This window comes from Rhynchophorus ferrugineus, unplaced genomic scaffold, assembly GCF_030347505.1.
Source record: "Rhynchophorus ferrugineus isolate W39M unplaced genomic scaffold, kcgeb_rfMv2 rfM1, whole genome shotgun sequence".
Taxonomy (NCBI): Eukaryota; Metazoa; Arthropoda; class Insecta; order Coleoptera; family Curculionidae; genus Rhynchophorus; species Rhynchophorus ferrugineus.
Genome location: NW_027472580.1, coordinates 975,825 through 1,001,538, shown reverse-complemented (window position 1 = coordinate 1,001,538; position 25,714 = coordinate 975,825). Strand labels below are relative to the sequence as shown.

The 25,714-nt window shown below is 31.3% G+C and overlaps 1 protein-coding gene and 1 long non-coding RNA gene across 2 annotated transcripts; one reads left to right on the top strand and one right to left on the bottom strand.

The window, feature by feature from the left end:
• On the top strand, positions 1-21,928 carry LOC143201723 (uncharacterized). The gene is made up of 6 exons (XM_076412961.1): positions 1-13; positions 1,052-1,311; positions 6,207-6,345; positions 8,186-8,319; positions 14,702-14,918; positions 21,686-21,928. Exons 1-6 carry the CDS (start codon positions 1-3, stop codon positions 21,808-21,810), a joined length of 888 nt encoding a protein of 295 aa, XP_076269076.1. The 3' UTR covers positions 21,811-21,928.
• Positions 18,293-20,976, bottom strand: LOC143206772 (uncharacterized). Its single transcript, XR_013008518.1, has 3 exons — positions 20,866-20,976; positions 18,985-20,421; positions 18,293-18,922 (listed from the first exon to the last, which is right to left on the bottom strand). It is a non-coding gene; the product is annotated as an uncharacterized LOC143206772 (long non-coding RNA).
• Positions 21,929-25,714: the final 3,786 nt, after the last annotated feature.

The window sequence follows — 25,714 nt, the reverse complement described above, 5'->3', positions numbered from 1 at the left end:
ATGGATAAAATTGGTAAGGGGTTATTGTATTTGAAAACTATTTTTTTCTAAATTAAGTGATGCTAAGTTAAGAGAAAACATTTTTGTTTACCCACAAATAAGAAAACGTATAAAAAAGAATGAATTCGACGAAAATTTTACCGCAAAGGAGTTAGCGGGTTGATTATCTTTAAAGAAAATATTTCATGGATTTTTAAGCAATCTTAAAGTTGAATTTTTAGTGAATAATTTTATTTTAAAAATGTAAACCGATGGTACCCAAAATGTGTTGTGTAGAATACATTTCTTGCGTTCCCATTTCGATTGCCCCCCCCCCCCCTAATGTTAGGAGATCACTGCTGGTTTGTAATGAAAGAGGATTAGTTAATGTTTTATCATTTTCTTTCAGAATATATAGCTCATTTTTTCTATTGGCCAATTCAACCTGAGCTATTTTGATTCATTGTCTATTTCTAAATATATACTACTATTTTTTTATAAAATTCATAATATTAATGAATAAATATGATTCAAGGGTTTCATACCGTTATTATTTATTTAAATAACTTTAATTTATCGTCACTTTAAAATGGAACGTGTTACAAAATATCCTCTTCAATTTTTGTATTCAGCAGGTAAAATTTGACAAAAAATAACATATTGTTTAATACTATAGAATAAAAAGAATTGTCACACAATGTTATCATCATAAATTCGTAGACTTAATCAATAGTTTTACCATCCATACAATTTATATCTTAACAAATAGGTACTCTCATAGTTAAAATTTAAAAATTTTCTGCTGTTTTAGCTAATTAATCACATACATAATTTAAAAATATATAAAATCCGTTACTCTTATATTATTATTATTATTATAAATCAATATTTTTATGATTTTAAATAATAAATTTTAAATAAACTGCTGTTCAGATTTCTTCTAAATTAAATATCTTATATGAACATGAATATCATTATTAACTGCCGAATAATATATTTTCAAATTATAATTTATATGTATTTTATGATATTTAATACTCACTTAATCACAATTTATGACAAAACAAAATAGATAAATTAGACTCTAACTGTAACCGACTAATGGTGTTGTACTTTATTACAGCAATATGGTGTAACATCGAGCATCTGGAGCTGGTCGTGCCCAGGTATGCCGTTAAGGGTGGAAACGTGACCCTCAGATGTGACCATAGTGTGAAGCCAGAACATCTGCACAAGGTGGAATGGAGAAAAGGCGAACACAAATTGTTCCTGTACGTGAAGGATCGCAGACCGCCCTTCAGAACCTGGGAAATCCCCGGTGCTAAGTTAAACGTACGTATACTGAATTTTAATTGATAATTATTAACCAATCTTCTGACTGATTTTTTTTAATTTTAAAATAACAATATTATTAAGGATTTTTAAAAAATCGACTTTTTGTTTGTTCATTATCAGGGCTGAAACCACTAGGAATACGTATATAAAATACTTTTAGAAATTCTAACTATGCTCGGAGATATGGATCTTTTACTAAGGGCATTTAAACAAGTTCTGCTGAAGCCAAGCAGATGATAGATGGTAGATGTGCCCTGACTATCCATGTCGCTATAAAATATAGTGAGAAGTAATTTCGATTTTTGGATACAACATATACAGAGAAATAAAAATAAATATCTCGCCTAAGTTAAAATATAAAAATGTCTGTCTTCTGATCATTCACCAATAATAGTAACAATTTCTTCAAAAATTACCATCAAAGATAAACCCTCTTCTCTGTGCAATAATAGAACTAACTGGCCCTCATTTAGAGAAAACTTAGACCGAAATATCTCTCTAAACCTACCGTTACAAACTGAAATGGATATAGAAATAGCAGCAATAAATCTTACAAAAAATATACAGGAGGCAGCATATTCCGCGACTCCCAACAGTGAAACATTTCCAAGAAAAAATACACATATATCATGTACAATACAGAAAAAGATAGCAGAAAAAAGAAAGTTACGACGAAATTGGCAACAGCAAATGACTGAAGAGAATAAAAGAAAATTTAATAGGGCCATAAAAGAGCTGACAGATCTAATCCAAATTGAACAAAACCAAGGCATTCAAGAATACCTAGAAAACTTGACATCAACTGAGGCTACAGACTATTCGTTGTGGAAAGCAACAAAAAAGCTTAGGAGATCCCAGCAGCATAACCCACCTATTAAAACAAACGAAAATAATTGGGCGAGAAGCAATAAAGAGAAGGCCGACATTTTCTCAAAACACTTAAAAAATTTTTTTAAACCTTCTCAGCTACATAAAGATGACGAAAATAAAATTACTAGCTTTCTAGATTCGCCATTTCAAATGGATTTACCGCACGAGAAATTAACGGTCAAAAAAGTTAAACATACAATAATAAGAGAGATTAATATTAAAAAAGCTCCTGGTTATGACTTAATTACTGGCAAAATTTTAAAAGAACTATCAGAAAAGGCTATAAAACTATTAACATATATATTTAATGCTATGCTACGAATTAATTACTTCCCTAGTATCGGGAAAGTAGCTAAAATATTAATGATACTTAAACCAGGAAAAATACCAGAAGATGTGACCTCCTACCGACCTATAAGTTTATTACCAATAATCTCGAAAGTTTTTGAGAAATTATACATAAAAAAGCTAAACTATATAATAGAAAAAAGAAAAATTATTCCAGAACATCAGTTTGGCTTTCGCAATAAGCATGGGACTATAGAACAAGTGCATAGACTTGTAAACTAAATAAACGCTGACCTAAATGCCAAAAGATATTGTTCGGCTGCTTTCCTAGACATATCTCAAGCTTTTGACAAAGTATGACAAACGGGCTTGCAGGTTAAACTAAAGAAACTTCTCCCTCATCCGGACTATCAGCTACTAAAATCGTATCTCACTGACAGACATTTTATTGTAAATCAAGGCGATGAACATACCGAATTAAATCCCATATATTCAGGAGTTCCGCTAGGTAGTGTACTGGGTCCAGTACTGTATCTTCTGTATACGGCTGATCTGCCCACCACAAAAATAACTACTGTGGCAACATATGCAGACGATACAGCAATCTTAGCATCCCATGAAGATCCAGTCACAGCATCAGTAAACCTACAAACCCACCTGGAGCAAATACAATTATGGTTGAAGACATGGCGCATTAAAGCCAATGAATCAAAATCCACGCATATAATGTTTACCCTGCGTAGAAGAACATGTCCACCAGTGAATATCAATCATCGTCAACTCCCCCAAGCAGAGTATGTTAAATATCTTGGTATGAATTTAGATCGACGCCTAACCTGGAAGAAGCACATACTCTCTAAACGGAAACAACTGGGACTAAAATTATATCAAATGTATTGGCTCATTGGGCGCAAATCCAAGTTATCATTAGATAACAAGGTATTACTGTATGAGTCTATACTCAAGCCCATTTGGACATATGGAATTCAACTATGGAGTACCGCTAGCAAATCTAATATATCCATCATTCAACGGTTCCAAAATAAGGTGTTGCGCGCCATTGTTGATGCTCCGTACTATATTTCAAATAAAGTGATACAACGCGATATTCCTCTAGAACCTATAACGAGTGTAATCCAACGTGTTTGTGTGAAGTACTTCGAAAGAGTGTTAGTGCATCCCAATGTACTCGCTAATCAGCTAAATATGCGACGTGATAGTGAAGTGCGTAGACTAAAACGTTTAACACCACCTGATCTGACTACTGGACATATGTAGACTTTAGAATAAGCTTTAGAATAAGACTAATTAATTAAGATAATATTTTATACAGAAGATTGCTTAATGAAGTGATTTTCTACATGCCATGTATATATAATATAGACAGAAGAAATACTTATTGGCAATAGGGCAGATTGTGGACTCACGAAGAGTAATAAAAAAAATATCTGTTGTAAATCCTTTAAAATTGATTTATAAATCTGATATTATTTTATTTTGAAAAGTATCAAAACCACCGAATCTAACAATTAGATTGGATTGTTCAATATTTGTTTGCGTTTATAGTTATAATATATGAAATGACCTAACATTAAAATGTCATATATGTTGTTTATATATAATATAATGTATTGTTAAAATAGAAGAACAAAATTTATTAATCGCTATAATGTTTCAGTGATATTTAGCGACTTAGTCCTATGCAGTTATTCTTAAAAACAAGCTTTATACAATACTACAGCAGGATACCGCCCACTCGGCCACTACGCCGGCTGTCCATTACAGTAATAGAAATATAGAGACAAAGACAACCGCTGCAGGACGTAAAAACAACAATGGAACTTCGCTACATAAACCAAAACATACACAAGCTCTCAAACTAATTTTCATAACAAAACATTGTTTTATTAAGATAACTGAGACCCTTCAGAAGGTCTCCCCCGTTCCCAACTGCATGTTTAATATTCATTATTGAGGCCCTCCGCTAAAGACAAATCCGTTTAAGTAAAGGGCCTCACATTGTACTCGAGATTTGATGACCATCAAAAGGAGATTTCGTAAGGCCCCGCTCGGAACCCGAATTTCTATTATTCAAGTCGATTCATTAATGATCGATCAGGAAAGGTCTATTTTTAAACTGTTTATATCATCTTGGTGTCTCTTATACGACCATTAGGTTAGATTTAATATGCGTGTCAACATTCTCATAAAAATCCAAATATAATTATAAAATATAGTTAACATATTGTTTGTTCAATATTAATTTTATACTATACTCTAACAACATATTAGCTTTCACTTATATTTCTTAGCTTCAGATAGTTTTATTAGACCTATAACCTAATTTTAAAGATTTTTTTTATTTCATTTGACGCTTTATTGTGAAAAATCCGTACAATGTATTTATTTTTAAAGTATTGATCTATCTCTATCGTTAGCTGCTACTTTCCCATCTTTTAGGCAATTTACGAATTACGTCTCGGAAGAACGATGTACCTTTTGATGCTATCCACGAATAGACCCATTTTTTTCTAACTTCATAAGAAATGAAACGCTGCTCAGATAAGTCACGACCCACATCGGAACAAGCAGTAATCAGAAAGAACAAGGCCTGGAGAATAGGGCGGGTGGGATATCACTTCCTATTTTAATGTTTCCAAGTATGTTTTCACCAGTTTTCCAACATGTGGCCACGGATTGTTATGCTGAAGAATAATATTATTGTGTCGTTACGCATATTCCAGCTGTTTTCCGCGCAGTGCTCAAGATGATCAGGCGTAATAATTGTATAAAACAACATACGGTATGGTTCTGCTATTTTCCACGATATTGTTCTGGACGGACAGTAAAAGCGATAGGTCGGTCCTCCTGCTGGGTGATTGTACTTAAACAAGAGCGCAAAATCCGGCAAGAAAAATGATCCCAGCCACGCCAGTAACCAAGCTAGGTAAGACCGAATGTCTTCTGTGTCCACAAATAGCATACACTGTAAAGATATCAACTGAACGTGTACATCATATCATTCACGAATATTTTAATCTGAGAAAGCTCTGTCTAAAGTGGGTGCAGCGCGAGCTCATTTTTGACCAAAAAGAAGGACGAATTGATGATTCGGAGCAGTGTTTGAAGATAATCAGGCGTAATAAACCCGAGTTTTTGCATCGATATGTGACAATGGATGAAACATAGCTCCATCATTTCACTCCTAAGTCCAATCGACAGTCATACGAATGGAATGCATACGATAAACCCGTGCGAAAAGCGTGGGAAAACGCAACAGTCGGTTGGCAAGGTTATGGCATCTGTATTTTGGAATGCGCATGGAATAATTTTCATTAACTACCTTGAAAAAGGAAGGACCAGTAACAGCAACTATTACATAGCGTTATTGGACCGTTTGAAGGACGAAATCGCGAAAAAAACGGCCGCAGCATTTGAAGAAAAAGAAAGTCGGCACTTTCTCTTTCACCACGACAATGCAGCGTATCACAAGTCAGTAAAAACGATGGCAATATGAATTGGGCTTCGAATTGCTTCCTCATCCAACGTGTTCTCTAGATCTGGCCCCCAGCGACTATTTCCTGTTCTCAGATTTCAAAAGAATGTTCGCTGAGAAGAAATGTTCGTCGAATGAAGAGGTGATCGCCGAAACTTTTCAAATGACCCGTTAGATTATCGAATTATAGGAAACTAATATTAATAACTGGTAATAATAGTACTTTCTTTATTTTCAGGCTTCAAACAGCAACGATCGACAAATCACCCTGTATAACCTCACGTTTGCTGCTGCAGGCTCCTACTACTGCGTAGTTTCTATGGAGACCCCCAGCATATTCACCAAAGACTCAGATGTTAAAGATCTAACAATCATCGGTAAGGTTTAGTTTAAATATATACATATCAACATATAAATGTTAAATGATAATTTTGCACAATAACAAGTTAATTCTAACTGTAATAATGTGATAATCAAATACAGAATAATGTGCATACATTATCTTTTAAGAGTTAGATGGATATCTAAGTTTACACAAACAGCTAACTACAAGAAGTTAGGAAAAAAATTATTTCATTAATTTTCGCGTTTTCTCAGAGTGTCTAATGCCGTTACCTGGTAGTTACCGTTAAATACCAGGTTGTACGGTGAATGTGTGAAATCTTAGCTGCTTCACTAACATTAATTATTGAAAGTAGACAGTTGAATTAATGGTTTAGCTAGATTAAATCAGTTCATAATGAATGAAAATGCCTTTCAAGTCACACCAAATACTTAACATTGGCTTAAATGTAATTAGTAATGTTCATTACGTAACGAACATTACAATTAATTCGTACTTAAACACTCATCAGATTTCTATTAATAAAACATAATTTTCAATATACTTGCACTGCATTTTTGCATTTGGAGGAGTATAATTAAAAATATGATGAAAATGACCTTCTAAAATCCTTATTTTCAAAGAAAAATAACTTCCAACTGAGTGAACAAAAAGTTTCACAACAAATGCCACTACTTCCCTTATTCACTAAAGAAATATTACAAGACCTATGCCACTTTAGAGCTACCTATTAGGAAAAACTGAAATTATTTTCCCAACCCTATATTTTGTTTCTTTGTATACTAAAGGAATAACTTATACTCAGTTATTTAAGCCGATATAATAAACATAAATATTATAGTATTCAAAAAGATTCGAATTTATTTAGAGGAAGCTTGAAAGACTGTGGCTCCTAGAGCTATAAATTGACATACGCGGGCAATTTGATATGTTCTTTTAAATGTATAGTGACTATACACGTGTGCTAAATACAACTTGGCCCTCTTGTGTGCATATTCACCTGGAGGAACATACTGCTTTCATTATTCCTTGGTGTCTGGTGTCTCATGGATTATTCCATGGATTTTATTCGGACGACCCGAACGTTTAACATTACTGTACGAAAGCAATCAAACTCAATAAACCACTTCTTAACCACTGAAATTGAAGGAATAGAGTCCCTGTAGTATTTATCAATCCTTTCTTTCCTTTCGATAATAGTTTTTTTCCCCAAAAAATTATGCTAAATCAACACACTGATTTTTTTTCCATTTTTGTTAAAAGTCGAGGGGTTGTCTGCTCTCAATGGCTATCAAATATAAACTAAATAATGCGGTTTCATCGAACACAGTTGTGTAATAATATATGACAATTGAGGGCAGCAGTGATGTATTTAAAATTCACAATGTCGCTGACTTACCATATTGCCCTCGTATATTTTATTATTTTCAAACTAATGTAACCCTCAAAAAGAAACTCGATGTCAATTTCACTTAAAAATTACAGAGAATAACGAAGGTGTGCGACCAAAGGGACAAACCATAATTTATTTACAAATGTTTTCTTTTGTTCTCTCTGTGTTTCTATATTTTATAACGAACAAAAACGATCGGGTTGTACGAAAGCTAACAAACTCGTTAATTTATTAAGCTCGCTCACGACTGATTTCACTTCGTGTTTTTTGTTCTACCCAAAGGCTGGGCCTCGGCCTAATAGATATCGGACTTTATTCGGCTTATCTATTACGTTATTGCAAAACTAATTAGCAAAACATTTATAACAGATCTCCTGGCACTGAATTTAAGATAAGTTTTTTTGTCGTTTGAGACGATCGTGATTTATATTTCAAGAGTTTAAAAAAATATATTTAATAATATATTGCTTTATTATTACAGATCCCCAAGAATATAATCCGAAGATAACATTTAAGAAGGATATGTACATCGTTGGTGAAACATTGGACGCTAACTGTACTACAGCACCAGCCCGGCCACCACCGCATATCACATGGCTAATTAATGATGAAAAAGTAAGCAAAACTCGTTAATTATTACCACTAAGCGTACTGGAAAGTCATTACATTTATTTAAAAAAAAACTACATAATTTTCAAGAAAATGTTTCTCCTTTGGCAAAACCATTCAGAGAGTCATTTCCTGATTTGTTCGAAATTGGCGAAATGCTCCTCTGTAAACGCGTGTCGCATTGATACGAGAAGTTGATAGTCTCACGGAACAATGTTTGGAGAGTGCAGAGGGTGCGATAATATATCCCATCCAAGTACTTTCAACGCTTGCTTAGCCGGTTTTGCTTTATTTACGTCACATTATATTGCTGTAAAATCACTTTCCCGTGTCTCCAGGGCCATTCTGGACGCTTTTCTAACAATACATAGTTCAAATTGATCATTTATTATCGGTAGCGATTACTATTAACTGTTTCACCAGGTTTCAAAAGTTTATAATACACCTCACCGCTCTGGTCCCACCAAATACAGAGAATTGTCTTGCGACCCAAACGATATGGCCTTGGAGTCGATCGGCCGGCTTAGTCAGGTGATAAACATTCATTTTTGGGCTTAGGGTTTCCAAAATAAATCCACTTTTCATCACCCGTATTGCATGCAGAAATAACTTCCTATCATATATTTGAAACAGCATTTCACAGACGATTTTTCAATTTTCCATTGATCTATCGTTCAATTGATCGTAATCTGTCACTAATGATTTCTTGGGTAACATTTTTATGTTTAAAGTATGCTCACCGTGAGTTTCTACTAACAAACGATGATTTCCAACGGCTTTTTTTAAGAAAAGTAATTTATCGCAAATGCACGTTTTCAGGCACGGAACTTCACATTTTCAAAGAGGTCTTTGAAAGTGAGTCTTTGATGGTGTTTATTTCGCAAAATATAACATATATATCTTTGAAACATGATATAAATAGAAAAAAATGACATTTGTTTATAATCATAACATTTCATACTTAAATCTACTGACATCTGTTAAAGAAACCAGTAATGGTTTTACGGTATATCTGGTAATATCAATCAGGTTAAAAATTTCAATATTTAAATATATCAAACAATCCTCCAGTAATAGTTATATACTTCTAGATATGGTATAACAATTATTTTTTACTCTTTGTGATTCCACAATCTGCCCTATTGGCAATAAATATTCCTTATGTTTATATTATATATACATGGATACATGGCATGTAGAAAATCACTTCATTAAGCAATCTTCTGTATAAAATATTATCCTAATTAATTAGTCTTATTCTAAAGCTTATTCTAAAGTCTATATAGGTCCAGTAATCAGATCAGGTGGTGCTAAACATTTTAGTCTATGCACTTCACTATCACGTCGCATATTTAGCTGATTAGCGAGTCCATTGGGATGCACTGACACTTTTTCGAAGTATTTCACACAAACACGTTGAATTACATTCGTTATAGGTTCTAGAGGAATATCGCCTTGTATCACTTTATTTGAAACATAGTACGGAGCATCAACAATGGCAGGCAACACTTTATTTTGAACCATTGAATGATGGATATATTAGATTTGCTAGCGGTACCACATAGTTGGATTCCATATGACCAAATAGGCTTGAGTATAGATTTATACAGCAATACCTTGTTATCTAATGATAACTTGGATTTGCGCCCGATGAGCCATACATTTGATATAATTTAAGTCCAAGTTGTTTCCGTTTAGAGAGTATGTGCTTCTTCCAGGTTCTCTGCTTGGGGGAGTTGACGATGATTGATATTCACTGGTGGACATGTTCTTCTACGCAGAGTAAACGTTACATGCGTGGATTTTGTTTCATTGGCTTTAATGCGCCATGTTTCCAATCATAATTGTATTTGCTCCAGGTGGGTTTGTAGGTTTATGGATGCTGTGACTGGATCTTATTATTCTTATTTTCATCGTGTGTTTCGTTTCTTTTATTTTATTCTAGTTCTATAGTCACATGCTTATTGCGAAAGCCAAACTGATGTTCTGGAATAATGTTTCTTTTTCCTATTATATAGTTTAGCTTCTTACGTACAATGCTTATGTACAATTTCTCGAAAACTTTCGATATTATCGGTAATAAACTTATAGGTCGGTAGGAGGTCACATCTTCTGATATTTTTCCTTGTTTAAGAATCATTAATTAATTTGTTGCATAGCATTAAATATAAATGTTAATAGTTTTATACCCTTTTCTGATAGTTCTTTTAAATTTTTTCCGGTAATTGAGTCATAAGCAGGAGCTTTTTTAATATTAATCTCTCTCATTATTGTATGTTTAACTTTTTTGACCGTTAATTTCTCGTGCGGTAAGTCCATTTAAAATAGCGAATCTAGAAAGTCAGTAATTTTATTTTCGTCATCTTTATGTAGCTGAGACTGGAAAGGTATAAAAACATTTTTAAGTATTTTGATAAAATATCGGCCTTCTCTTTATTGCTTCTAGCCCAATTATTTCCGTTTGTTTTAATAGGTTGGTTATGCTGCTGGAGTGTCCTAAGCTTTTTTGTTGCTTTCCAGAACGAATAGTGTAGCCTCAGTTGGTGTCAAGTTTTCTAGGTATTCTTGAATTCCTTGGTTTTGGAAAATATTTTACTATTAAGAGTCGCGGAATATGCAGCTTCCTGTATATTTTTTGTAAGATTTATTCCTGTTTGTTTCCAAGTTTCGAGATATGTTTCGGTTTACGTTTTCTCTAAATAAGGGCCAGTTAGTTCTATTATTGCGTAGAGAAAGAAGGAGGTTTATTTTTGATGGTAATTTTTTAAGAAATTTTTACTATTATTGGTGAATGATCAGAAGGCAGGTCGAAACATGATTCTGCATGGCACTTTTTTGTGTCAATATTTTTTGTAATACAGAAATCTATAGTATCTGGTTTTTTATTTCCAGCAGAGATATGTTGTAAATTATCTGTCTTTATTTCTTTTAGGAGTTCTCTACCTACGGTAAGATTAACGAGATGTTTCGGTCTAAGTTTTCTTTAAATAAGAGCCAGTTAATTCTATTATTGCACAGAGAAGGGGGTTTATCTTTGATTGTAATTTTTGAAGAAAGTTTTACTATTATTGGTGAATAATCAGAAGACCTGATCGAAACATGGGTATAACAAATAAAGAATATGTCATGTACAATATAAGATTACAATCCAATACAAGTATATCAAATAATTAGTGAAAGATAAATGATATAATTATTAATAATATTTTAAACTAATTAATTAATAATGTTTAACAATTAAACAACACGCAAGTATATGGATGTGAAACCTTTATGGCTTCATTACATTATTGTATTTAAAATTACAAATCAAAGGAGAACTCTTATTCCCATTGCTCATAAATCCGGTTCACAAACTATGTTGCAAAGTTTATCCTAGATTGTCCGTTCTTTAAAATGAGGAGTTAGTTGGTTAGTTGTCCAACATAGTATATCTGTTCACGTCGCCTTCTTCTAATCGATATAACAGAAATTGTTTTTGTTTTTAAACTCAATATTCTATATTCTTGAATATTATAGGTTTTGGCACAGCAAACTAAGAATAATCCAATTACTCATAATAAGTAATTTTTCTAATCCATTCGCTTTGCATCATCTTTTTGAAAAGAAATCACTGATTCCGACTCACCAGTTTGAAGTTAGAAATAAACGAATTATTCCAATTTTGTTGCCTCATATTAAAAAATGGTGCAAACATATTTTCTAATACTATTTTCATTTCGTGCTGTAGAAACTCAATGATTAATACATTAAGGCTATTTTAAAAAACAACATGTAATAAACAACAGCAAAATGATTTCATACAAGTTCATATACAAGTACATATACATACAGTTCAAACTTACAATAATCATGAAAATCAGTATCATTTGAAAGTAAAGTAAAAGCTTTTTGTCTCTAGACATTATTATCCAAAACTCGTTTTTCTTTATTCTCAAAGAATGAGCCGATAATGTGATATAAAGCAAGATAAAAAATTGATTCTAATGAAATATCAAATATTAGTGTTTTAAATAATGATATTTTATCATCACTCACAAGCTAAAAACATGATCAAACCTCATAATTATTCTTCATGCTTCAAACTCCAAAATAGCAGCCAAAATAATGAAGGAAACTAAATAAATTTTTGAATTTCATTATTTATGTAATACAGAAACTATTACTTGTTTAGTTCATTTAAGTTTTAAATTAAGTTTGATCTAATATTCCCATCAAAATTAAAGCAGTACCCTGAAATCTGATTAAAGTTCGTACGTATGAAAACGAAATGCAAAGCAGCACGTTGCAATTTTACAAAATGTATATTGTCATCGTCGTAACAAAAGCTCGAAACAAAGCCGGTTAGAACTTAATCCCGCCCGAACTAAAAGAGACAAAAACTTTGAACTTAATTCAGCTGGTGCGTTAATCTCTCGTCAGCGGGCCATCCCGCAAATACCCATCTCCGAAATGAAAGCTGGAAAAAACTTAATTACTGTATGACTGCACTGCCACAAAGTAGTTTATATTCGGGACATATTTCTTTAGTACGTTTGCTTGAATATCATTTACTCATTCTCGATATTAAAAGTCTTTCAAAATTATCCGTCTACATGGGATGGAAAAAATATGAACACCTGATATATACACAATATCTATTTATTAGACTGACTATGGAAAGCATAAGGGTGGCCGAGGTTAAATAAGAAGAAGGCCTGTATCTTTGTCGATAATCTTAATAATGTATTTTAACCATACTCGGAGTTTAACAATACCTTAAAAAACTCCGCAAATGTGCTAACTGTTGAAAAGCGGGCATCCTAAAGAGGTCTTGAGCTAAATAAGAACTTTCAAAGAAGGAAATTCACCATGCACTAAAATCTTGTCAACGCATCTCTCTAAGTCAAAATATTAAGCTCAAACATTTCCCACTATATTAAAGCCTAAAAGCTGTATTACTTCATAGTAGCAGCCGATATCCTTCCATACCTACTGCATATTCAGTTAAAGGAAGGTTTCACAAGACATTATTGTTTTATCTGTTTGTGGGACAGCAGTGACACCAAAAATCACTATGAAGTTAAAGATTGGGCAAAAACAAACACTCTTTACTGAATAACCTCATTTGTGATAAATCAAACATTAAATATGAACCTCCTATTTCACAAGAATATGTGATTCTTCCACCATTACATATAAAACTTGGTTTAATCAAAAAAATTGTCAAGGCTATGGTAAAGGAGTGGTAAAGGATTTTCATATCTGAAAACTGTTTTCCCTAAATTAAGTGATGCTAAATTAAAAGAAGACAACTATGTTTGTCCACAAATAAGAAAATTTATTAAGATAAAACAACGAATTCGACGAAAATCTTACCTCGAAAGAGTTAGCGGCTTGATTATCTCTAAAGAAAGTATGAATTTTTAGAAAATCTTAAAGCTGAAAATATCGAGTTTTTACTGAATGACTTTTTACAATTTTGGGGTGCAGAATGTCTTCAAAAGTACATTTCTTACATTCCCATTTTGATTTGTCTCCTTATCTTGGAAAGGTGAGTGACGATCAAGGTGAATGCTTTCACCAGGACATAAAACAGGTAGAACAAAGGAAGAGTTATTAAGGAAGATGGAATGCTAAATTATTAGCAGATTACTGCTGATTTGTAATAAAAGAGGATGCTGCTGCTCACATGAGGAGTTAATATTTCGTTATTTTCTTTCTGAAAATATGGCTCATTTTTATGTTGACCACTAAAACTGGAGTTATTACTAAGAAACGTGACGTGTTAGACAACCATATTTAGACAACAATTTTAACGGTGGAATAAGGAATTCCAAAGACATCATCTTATTTCTGTTAGATTCTGTAAAATTGTGTCATACAGTGTTATTAGTAAAATAATGAACAAAAAAGTCTATTCTAAACCTGATGGAGAATAAAGACAAACTAAACCAAGTCCACTCATGTTACTTACACTCTGAAGGACAGCTGGCTCCGTAGTGGTAATTGGCCAAAGGCACTCCTATTTGAACAATGGGAGCTAAATTTAATGTTTGGCAATTATACTGACCAAGAAAGATGTTTGATGACATTCCGATTCTCCTCCAACTAATCCAAATTCTCCAAAGACTAATCTTTTTTAGATGTGTTAAAGGACGTATGGCAACAATATGCTAGTTATTTAGTAAGAACTTCATGATTGCGAATGAAAGAACCAGCTATACGATATTTCTGCGGTATTTCTAACTAAATTACGGACAATAATGGACCCCCCTGCCCAAATAATTGACTATATATTTTCATTCAAACACTGCTACTAACTACAGTATAATCTCGTATTTCTTTGACATCCTTCCCCTTTTTAGTCTATATATTACCGAAGTACTAATGACAATTGTTGTTTCAGGTACGAGACTCATTGACTAAATCATTTTCGAATGGACTCGTTCACGGACACGGTTACTTTGAAACGAAAGCATCGTCCATCAAACAGCTCTCCATAGAAGTATCTCAGCTGCACGGCGGCGAAGATGGACGTCTGCGACTAACATGCGTTGCTACCATTCCAGGTTATGTAAATAATGACAGCGAGTACGCGGACATCAGAAACAGCACAGTAGAGAGTAAGTAAAAAGAGATATACAGTAACTATTTTAAGTGTTCTACTTAGTCACCGAAGCTTATTAGTAAGGTATTATAGAAAAATAAAAAAGTTCTTAAAAAATATCCCTATGCTTCTATCAGTAAACTTTAATAAGGCATGATGAAGTTTTAATGTGTCACTTATTGGTAAAAGAGTTCGAAAATTTATATTTTTATTGTAGAAATTAATTTTCTAGTTAAAAACTATTTAATAATTTTTAACTGCTCAGTCCATTCGATTTGAACGTTTATCCAATTTTGAGTTTGATGAGTTTTTCACAATTAGTTCACCACAATCTCGTATTTTTAATCGAATTTTGATAAACTATAGAATGGTATATAGAGTGTTTATCTTAACACATATTATTTAAGAGTTTTTGAGTAGTCTTAGCGGAAAAGGTGCTAAGAACGCCATTTGGCTGCCTTTAATTGGTTAGTTTAAATTGCCGTTACAGATACCCGTGAAGAAAATATTTTATTACGAAGGCATTTCATTTCTGATGTCACTTTCTATTGACTAATTATAATTTGAATTTAGAAATAAAATTCAAATGTAATTTCTCAAAAAAAATTATTGAAATAAAATTCTACATAAATACAATGTGTTTACACATAAGTCTGTCTCTGTTAATATTTTACTTACTTTTTCAACACAAACTGTATTGGCACATGTTATAATTAATTTTTAAATTTTATTGTGAAAACTATAGATCAGATAATGTAAAATTATATGATATTTCAAAATAGAAGAAACAAAATAAAAAGTAATATTTTTAAAAAACTAGACAAAAGAATTAAAATGCATAATATATATAAAAATTACTGCTATGCTCTTAAGATGGCAAAATTGAGGCGTTAAATTAACAGGTACAATGAAATAATAATGATTGTAATTAAGTAACAAATCTAAGAAAAACGCTTAAAATCATATAAACAAACTGTAGCAAACAAGCGTGTTATAGATATGAGCCAATCAAAAGCCTCGAAAAAGTTATCTCATTGCCGGCATTGGTGAGACCACACAAAATAATTTATCAATATTATTTATTTCCGCGCCAAAAAAACAAAACTAATAACTTTGCCTCAACTTTACATCAAAAAGAATTGCAAGAAACATTACATTTTGCGAATATTTCTTATATTAATTATTTCAGTTGAATTGAATTTCCATTATTTAAACAGCATGTCTGGAGGGTCAGCTAGATGTACTCATCCATCCACTATATATATGAGAATTTTAAGTTAATAATTTATATATAGGTAATCACATTGAAGCAACAACTAAGTTGGGAACTTAAATTAACAAGATATTAAAAGAAACTACTGACGAAGAGAGTTACTCAAAACTTGCCAACAATTAAAAAAGTTATATCGCGTTAACGACTCAACGAACCAATTCCTCGATGATCCAAAACCAGACAAGAAGATTAAAGGGGATGAAGTTTAACGAGTTATTTCTTATTACGGTGGAAAGGGTCAAATTTATTTACATTTGAAAAACCAATAACTAAGCGAAACCAAATAAGACGAACGAAAAAAAAATTCATCTATTCGAGACCTTAATGGAAAGAATATTAAATAGGGAACCGGGAGAGACGAGACAAAAGCGAAAGGATCTTCGAGTAATTATTTACACAAAGAAGTTGTTTATTTCGTAATTTCGGGAAGCCCTTCAATTCGAGAACAGATTCCGAATTATAAAGAGATCCCGCATACAAAACGAAACTAAGAAAATTCATTCGGCAGATAATTACTTTCATTTCTGCTTCACGGTACATTATTCGTTGTTTATGGCTCGACTCGACGGCCCCATCAGAGAATAACAAGAACTGAAACATATTCTAGTTTCTTCCTATCATAATGTTTTAACTCAAAAGTTAAAAGGGCATAATGTAGATTCAACCCGACTGACTTTAATTAGCATTAGTAATCGCCCTGTGGTCGAATTTCGAAGTTAATTACTTAATCATGTTGTTTTTTCAAAACAGAGTAAAAGGAATAATTTAAAAATGATACGTTACTAAATCTTGTTTTCATAACATTTTGAACCTAAGATCAGAAATGTATGTGATTAAAATAATAATTATCTGTATCATCACTACATAGTATAAAACAAAGTCGCCTTTTCTGTCCCTATATCCCTATGTGCTCTTAAATCTTTAAAACTACGCAACGGATTTTGATGCGGTTTTTTTCAATAGATAGAGGGATTCAAGAGGAAGGTTTATATGTATAATACATGCATAATATACTAATGATGATGATATGATGATACTAATGGTGATGTCGTAAATTAACCTATTTTTTTAGGCTTATTTAGAAATTAGCAAAAACGCTGCCTAACCCTACGAGTTAGATCAAATTAATGTACTGCAATATTGTACACCATAAAAAGGTCTACAAAAAAGTCCGCGATGGTATATGTTTATCTTTTAGGGATAACCCACATTAACCATTTTTATTGTTTACTTTTTACGTGAGAAAATGGCTTATTTACGAAGCTATTTTAAGCAATACGGCATTAATCCTTATCGAATTAAGTACCTTAAATACAGTGTGCAATTAATATAGATCAATATGGTTCCTTACAGCATGTAAATTAAACAAATATTTTCGGAGATATTACAAATTTAAAATTTGCGTTTAAAAATATGTAATGTAATAAAAATTGTATGAATTTAGATATTCCAAAGATAGCAGGAAATCTTCATAGTAAGTATAGGGGAAGAGGAATTGTTTTACTCCAAATTTAATGCGTGCAGGCCAAGGGCAGTAATGAATGAACCAAAAATACTGGATCGATTTTAATCATGTTTTCATTGAGTGACATAGGCATATATATTTTATGCCCGTGCAAAGTCGGAGCGGGCCGCTATGTTTTTATATACAACGTTCATATTTTTTCTGTAGTGTATTTAATTTAGTATCAGCATTGCACCCGTGCGAAGCCGGGGCAGGTCGCTAGTATAAAAATATATTAAAATAACTGTAATACTCACTAACCTTCTTTAAATGGCATTTAATTGTGTAAATTACTACGCCACTGAACATTATAACAAAGTATCATAAGTAAAATTATTTTCAGAACAGTAGCAACTTCAGGGCATCAAACATAAGTACACTTAATATGTCTTTATTTTGTGTTATAAACATAAATATGGAATAATTAATTAAAATACATAGAAATAGAGGATATATGAATAAAACTATTTTAAAATTGATCTTTGACTTTGGCATGTTTAATATACAACAATAATTAATATTAACATACAACAATAAATTAAGTTACAATAATTAAATTAACTATTGATTTTTAAAAACTTAGGTCTATAAAGTAAATAATCAAAATAATTGATATAAAGTCCAAACTATGAAATATCATATTGTCCCATATTTTATAACAATAATCTTTAAATATAATACCTCAATATTTATCAATTTTTTTATGGGGAGCAGACGACTGCGAGAAAATACATCAAAATGTATTTCTCAGTTATAAAATTATAATAACTTCCAGCTATAGTGTGAACTAAAGGTATACACTTTATATAAGTCCGTATGGTTTGGTTCGCTTCAATCTCCTGACATCCTGCGCGCTGTCCAGCAGTTGTATTGCTTTCACGTTAGTATGATTTAGTAATCTTCTTTCGTGTTTCAAGGCGAAATCTTAGCGATAAGCATTGGTAATCAATCGAAGAATCTTCTTTTGACAGCGTTGGATGACTAGTTGAATTGAATTTTTAGTGCAACTCCATATTTGCACCTCATAGGTCCAAATTGGCTTTATGATTGTCTTATAAATGAACCTCTTTGATTTTAGATCAAGTTGAGAGTATCTTACGACCAACCAGTATAGTTATTTTATTTTAGTGCTAATGTGTTTTACTTTTTATCTAACATGATGTTAATATTTACCATTGCTTAATTTTTTTTTTATAAACTTATTATGAATTCATATAGTATTTATCTTTTATCATATTTCAACCTAAAATATATATTGCAAAAATAATAAATACACCAGTCTAGTTAAAAGAATAATGTGTTTACCTAAATTTTTAAATAAAATTGCATCGTTCTTTGTTTATTTATTCCACTCTTTGATCTCAATTGTTTGTTTTAACTCTCGCAGAAGAAAGCTGAAATATAACCTACCAGCCTTTGAATGTAAACTGAGCAATACATACACATCATATTATTTACACGAAACAGTGTCACGAACATGTAACATTTCATAGTGTCCATATTACTTTATCTATCTCCCATGAAATCAATTACTCCCCATAGTATATTGATAGAAATCTGGAAGAATATGTCAGTATACCAAAGCCTCATTTCAAAGCACATCATGTCTGCCTTGTATATTACGTGCTTGCATGTATTTTTATCTGCGCTATCTATTGAGGAAAATCATTGTCAATATAGTCAACTATGAAATTAAATGGTTCTGGCGTTTCTCTATGTAATATAATAGTTTTTTATTTAGTTCTAGTGGGTTATACGATATATCCGTGTTGTCTATTCTATGTAGTCTGGATTTCTCAAGATTGCCTTTTCAACATTCACAACTTGTTGTTTCATTTGAAGAAATCTGTTGCCGAACTCCATTACCTTTAAAAACTTAAGGAGATACTGCTCCATCATATCCTTTGGCTTCGTCACTTTAAAACTAATTATTTTGATATCATGGACAAAGAACGGCGCGAGGGGGGAGGTCAAAAAAAATTCAATTGAAGGAAACCCCAACTCAAGAAGTTTGAGACAGCTTAGCAGTTGCAGAAATAACCATTTCCAGGTCTTAACATGCAATAAGTTCACCATCATACTGAAGATGTGATATCGAAGCATTGCAGCAGGTTTCATTGCTTGCTAGGCAAAAAACAGTTTGCTGTGCGGTATTTGACATTTCCTTCCACACGCAACTCGTTCTGATAACTGGAAACAAATAGCCAAATGCAGCCATACTGAATTATCAACCCAAAAAGTCATTGAAGCTGATGAGTTATAACACCATATATATTAACTCTAATTTATCTCCATAGTTAAGAATAAGAGCATATAAGCTGTCAGTGTAATAAAATACCAAAGAATGCATATCATTTGGTATATCAAAGGGAACTGCATAACAAATTTAGGATAATACATTCACTTCTCAAACGATTTGATTCTAAATGGTTTTGATATAACAAGATACTCATTTTTAAATTTAATTACTGATTTATTAAATTTATTTAAGCTTCGATCGGGTGTATGCCAAGAAAATATCGTCTCTCCACTGCTCTCCAATATAGCAGTAGCTTCAATTGTGGGAAAGGTTTTTAAAATCTTTCAGCCTACCTACACTGTTCAACATAGCCATATTCAAGTTCCATATTCAATACCGCCAAATCCAAATGTGAACATTCGTCTTTTTGCTGGTGACATATTTTTTCTTTTTCTTCTTCTTTTCAGATTCAAAATCATCTGTCGTCCATAAATAGAGACTCCCTAAGGTATAAGAAAAAAAACTGGTATATCTCATATTATCCTTATGTTATCTAGTATCAATATATTTCACATCTGAGCCGCCATGGAATATGTCCATTGTCAAGCTAAATTGGACATTAATGTCTTATAATTGTTAATTTAAGTTCACTAAATTTTCAGAAATTATTCCTTCAAATATTATCAGGGAATTTATCAAAATTAGGAGGATATATGTCTCACAATATGTGTTCAAAACCTAACTTATACGATCTTATTCGTGAAACTAACTGCAAACTACAGATAATGTATTTTCCTACATCCTCTAGTGCTGCAAATTGTTGATTTATACGATTGGATCACCAACCACAAGGACAGAGCTAGGAACTAATTGACTAATTACTTCACCAAAGACACTACTACAAGTGCTCAACAGATTATAAATACATTATATTATAAAAATCTTACCCCATTATCAGAAATTAAGATAAATAGCCTAGCGCAGCTTGAATGAGAGCTGCTGAAGAAGGAAAACCAAATATGGACCATTAGGAACTACTTCTTTTCCACTGCTATCTATTTAAAAAAAAAAGATAATTAAAGATAATTACACATAAAATTAAACTGGCAGTTGATTGGTCACTGCCAATTCACCCATTTCTTCCTAAGGGTTCGAATTGGTAGAAATATGTCTCATATGTGAGGAACCATGTTTTAACGAAATTCAGAAACTTATTAACTATCAGAAGACGTAATGGCTTGTCTGATTCATTAACGGATATGTTCTTGCCAAGTCAAGTGGCTGGACTGACTTTCTCAAGGAAATTGGTCTTGATTTTGAAATTTACTTTCATCCGATTTTATTATTTATTTAATTATTTATTCGTGTGTCTACGTATTTGTTTTGTTTCAATATTTACTGCATAAGTTTGGTTATTGATTTATTTAATTAGTTTTCAATTCTAAGCATTATAGCTGCTAAATGACTCTGCTAGTTGGGATCCAATTATGAGTATGAAAAAAAAAAGATCCACAATCAGCGGAAAGTATACCAATAAGGAACTATGAACATTTTAGCTGATCCTTTAAAATTAGGTGTGATAAATGTCCATTAGCTAACGTATCAATTTATATTCGGCTCTTAAGCATTTACAAATTTTACATTTTACGATGTTTAAAGCAAAAATTAACACAATAATATTTGAGAAGGGATTCAGATTTTTTGAATCTATAATAATTATATTACTTAAAATAAATTTATCTTCATATTATTAACATTTTTTTTCAGTTGAAATAATGGAAATGGAAAGCCCGGCCATTCCATCTCCGGTAGAGGCCGCCTCGTCAGCCACCAGTCTACAGATCTACGCCGTGACGCTACTCATGCTGTTCCTGCTGTTGCTGTCCGAATGAAGAAACACCGCGCTGCGAGTTCCAGCAGTTATTTTGTAAATTTTAGTTGGTTAAAGGAGTTGAAGCTATTTTTCTACCGGGTTGTTAAGTTTTGCGAAATTTAAGATCATTTAATGGCGCATTCCAATATTATTTATTGTAAATGTTATTGTTCCATAGTTTATTGATAACAGAAAATATTAAAAGAACCGTTTATTTGCATGTAGCATGGCAACTGGTTAAAGAAAACAGTAGTCGACCATCGTTAAGGTTAAACCGGATAATAATTACAGGTAAGGAGAAACGACATTTTCTAGTATACCTTTTTAAAGTCGATGTTATACCCAGAACTACTGTTTTCACGCTCTAATAATCGTAAAAATATTCTGTAATTATAAAAAAATGACATTTTTCTGGCAGAAAGAAACCGTAGTCGTTCCAAATCGAGACAGGCGCGTATTTTATTGGTAGTACCTAGTATTTTCGTTCGGTATCTTTCTTTTGTCATTCGATGACCTTGGCTGCTAGGTAACAAAAATAGTTTGCAGGGTAACTTGGATTATTTTCAAGAGATAAATGAAAATGATGAAAAACATTAGTAAAAAAAGAGTTGAGAGTATATTATTCCGTATTTTAACGTAACAAATATAGAAATATATTATATTTATATGATTACGTGATTGTAAAGAGATATTATGGGAATACAGTCACTAACACACCGATATACAATTTACAAATAAATGCACTCGATGTGAAGATGATGTCTATAAATGTATCTGGATGTTTCTTGTGTTATGTTGGACATTGGATGCTGAATCCGCGTCACAGGTTCAGATATGGTGTCCTGTAATTTTCACAGTGTCAAGTGAGTTTAACTGAAACGCATACATATCGCTGGACTAAATGTTAAAACTGATGTTCATGGTCAATAATCTATATGTTAACGAAACGCAAACTGGCAAGCTACACTTTTCTACACTTCAAGTTTGCTACCTGAGTTTCAGATCTTTTTATTTGTGTTGCTTGAGTGATGTGATTTATTAAATCGAGACAAAAAAAGGGTCAACATTTTTTAAAAGTTTATAGAAAATGTAACAAAATTACAAAAAAAATAATTTTCAATAAAATCATAATCATAAAATAATAAATCCTCAAGTGGTTTATGCAATAATTTGGTAACTTTAAGTCAATCTCCAAAGATTCTTTAAAATTATTATCAACGTTGAATAGAAAAAGTTAATTATTTAAATATATTTTACGCAAGGCATATACCTGTAAAATTAGTTGTTCATCAACTTCAAAAATAGTCCTTTCTGAAAAAGTAGTTGCTCCTAGGGGGTCTACCTTAATGAGGAATCTATCAAAGCCTCTGCCTCTTAGACTTCTAGTCAAATTAATTTAACATTTTTACAAAAACGTTATAAATTTATTATACTATTTTAAAAAATTTATTAATTAATTTAATGTATGTAATTAGTTTAATGTATTAAATAATTTAAAAATGAAACATATTTATCAATATATAATAATCTCCTATATATATTTAGACGCAAAAAAGAGAAATTATTAAATATATTCGTACATTTAATTATATTTAAAATAATGTTTCTACAAATTAATTGTCAATTAATAAATAGTGTTTTATATATTTTATTTTAAAGAATATAAAAATTGACACATAACATAAACTATAGAATATAACATATAAAAATATTCAGAAATTTGATACAAAAGCTAATTTATTTAATACAGCAGAATATATTTGTATATATTGTTGATTAAAATAACTAATTTTTATTTTAACATTTCACAAAAATCGGAAGGAAATATAACGATGTTTTACCTTAAATTTATTATTTCTATTTAAAATAATATCGAATATATTTTTACAGAAAGAAATTAAATTTATTAAAACTATTTATAATATTTAATTAGATTTACAATAACATTTATTCGAATTAATTATTAAATTTAATAATTTATATACTTTATTTTAAACAATGTAAAGTTTCCATATAAAATGAAGTAGTATTTATAAATTTGGTACAAACGTTAAATAATTTAACAGAACGGATTATTTTTATTCTATTTTTGTAATATTTAACAAAAATCAGTGGAAATATTCTATCTCACTATTACGATTCGATATACTATTTAAAAAGTAATTAGTAATATTAGACTAATTATAAAATTAACAAACATTCAATAAAAACCACTTAGTATATTTGAAAACATCTCTCGGGCTCAGGCATATTCAGTTGGATAGTAGTATTTTGTTCCAGGGTATATAAAAATGTCTATAAAATCTAATTATATACTCACAGAAACATAATTAAAGCATATACTTTTTTTAAATAATATAATTCAAATAATTCTAACAGAAATTTTAAAACTTTTAAAATGTGATGACCCATTTTTTCTCAAACACCTACTACGAAATTTCTACCTAAATTATATTGTCTTATGATGAAATAACACTAAATTAATTGAAATTAATTAACAGACCTAAACATACGCTTTATGCACCTTAGCATGTAAGTTTAATTTAAATACAGTGAATAGTCGATAAGCATTTAACTAGAATAGATGAAAAAATTAAGTCTAATCGATTATCCATTGTTTGTTTGAATAAAAATTAAAAAAAAACTATTATTCAACTATTACTATAGTTTCAATAGGAACCAGGAACCAAAACAAACTTTATGGATTAATTGAAACAATCAATTGTAGCGAATTTATTCGACGTATTCACAGTTTATTTCTTTAAAATTAAATAAGTGAAATCGTTCATTCTAAAATAATCACATATCAACCAATATATAGAGTGATTCATTTATTAAATTGAATATTTTCCAAGGACAATGGGTTACAATTAATGTGTAATATTGTTATTGATTAATGAAAATACCTCAGATATAAATAAATAACGTATTATTAATTATTTAAACAATTTTGAATATTGTTGTACATGTAGCTAATTAATTATCGTTACTATATATATTCTACTAATACAGTTTTTTGGTTATTTTTATTGAAATACCATTTATATATAAATATTTGGGAATATATTATTGAATATATTTGAAATATTAATAAAATTATTTTGTATATTGGAAAGCTGAAAGTAAAATATCGAATTTTATTAAAAATAAATATTTATTTTTAACCAAACCTTTAGAAGAATCAACAGCTTTGTCTGAGATACAAGTTAATGAAGAGTAAAGATTTTATTTTAGGTGCTTTATAAAAATTCGACTATTTTTAAGCTCTTTTATTTGTTACTTTATAAGTTGAAATTATATTTCCCATAAAAAACGTCAATGAGGATTAAATTATGCTGTAGCTTCGTGTCAGTAATATGAACAAATATGAACAAATGTATATAATTATCCTTTTCGTGAAAATTCACACAGAAAATCAGCATGATGATGGCAAATAGTTCTTAGATGTTTTAGAAAAATAAATAATTAATGAACTAAAGTCGTTGAGGACAGTGTTTGTAAATTGTTAATGCCTTAGTTATTTGTAAGGACATATAACTTTATCAAGTGCTTTAAGGATTTATAATTCAGAGGTTCATAAAAAAACAAGCCTATATTCTTTACTGTAATAAGAAAGAAAGATTGGTTTCCGGATTGGTTGGCGGAGTGGTAAAGGCGACAGGCCGGTCCACCTACTGTTGCGATTGTAGCGGATTCGAATCCTGATGGGACATGATCTTAAACTTATGTTTGTAACTGTTTAATATTTGTGATTGTCCTAGGTAAGAGTGTAAAATCCGACAAGGAAAATGATCCCAGTTACGCCAGTAACCAGGCTGCGTAAGACCGGATGTCTTCTGGGATGATTTCTAAGTTTGTCACTCGCCAGTCGGTTGGCTTAATGCAGATATACAGAATACAGTAGGTCCAGTCCAGATAAACCC

Excerpts from the sequence above, each read along its gene's own strand:
- LOC143201723 (XM_076412961.1), top strand. Across the intron at positions 6,346-8,185 it reads TAAAGATCTAACAATCATCG|ATCCCCAAGAATATAATCCG; the intron begins GTAAGGTTTAGT and ends TTATTATTACAG. Across the intron at positions 14,919-21,685 it reads CAGAAACAGCACAGTAGAGA|TTGAAATAATGGAAATGGAA; the intron begins GTAAGTAAAAAG and ends ATTTTTTTTCAG.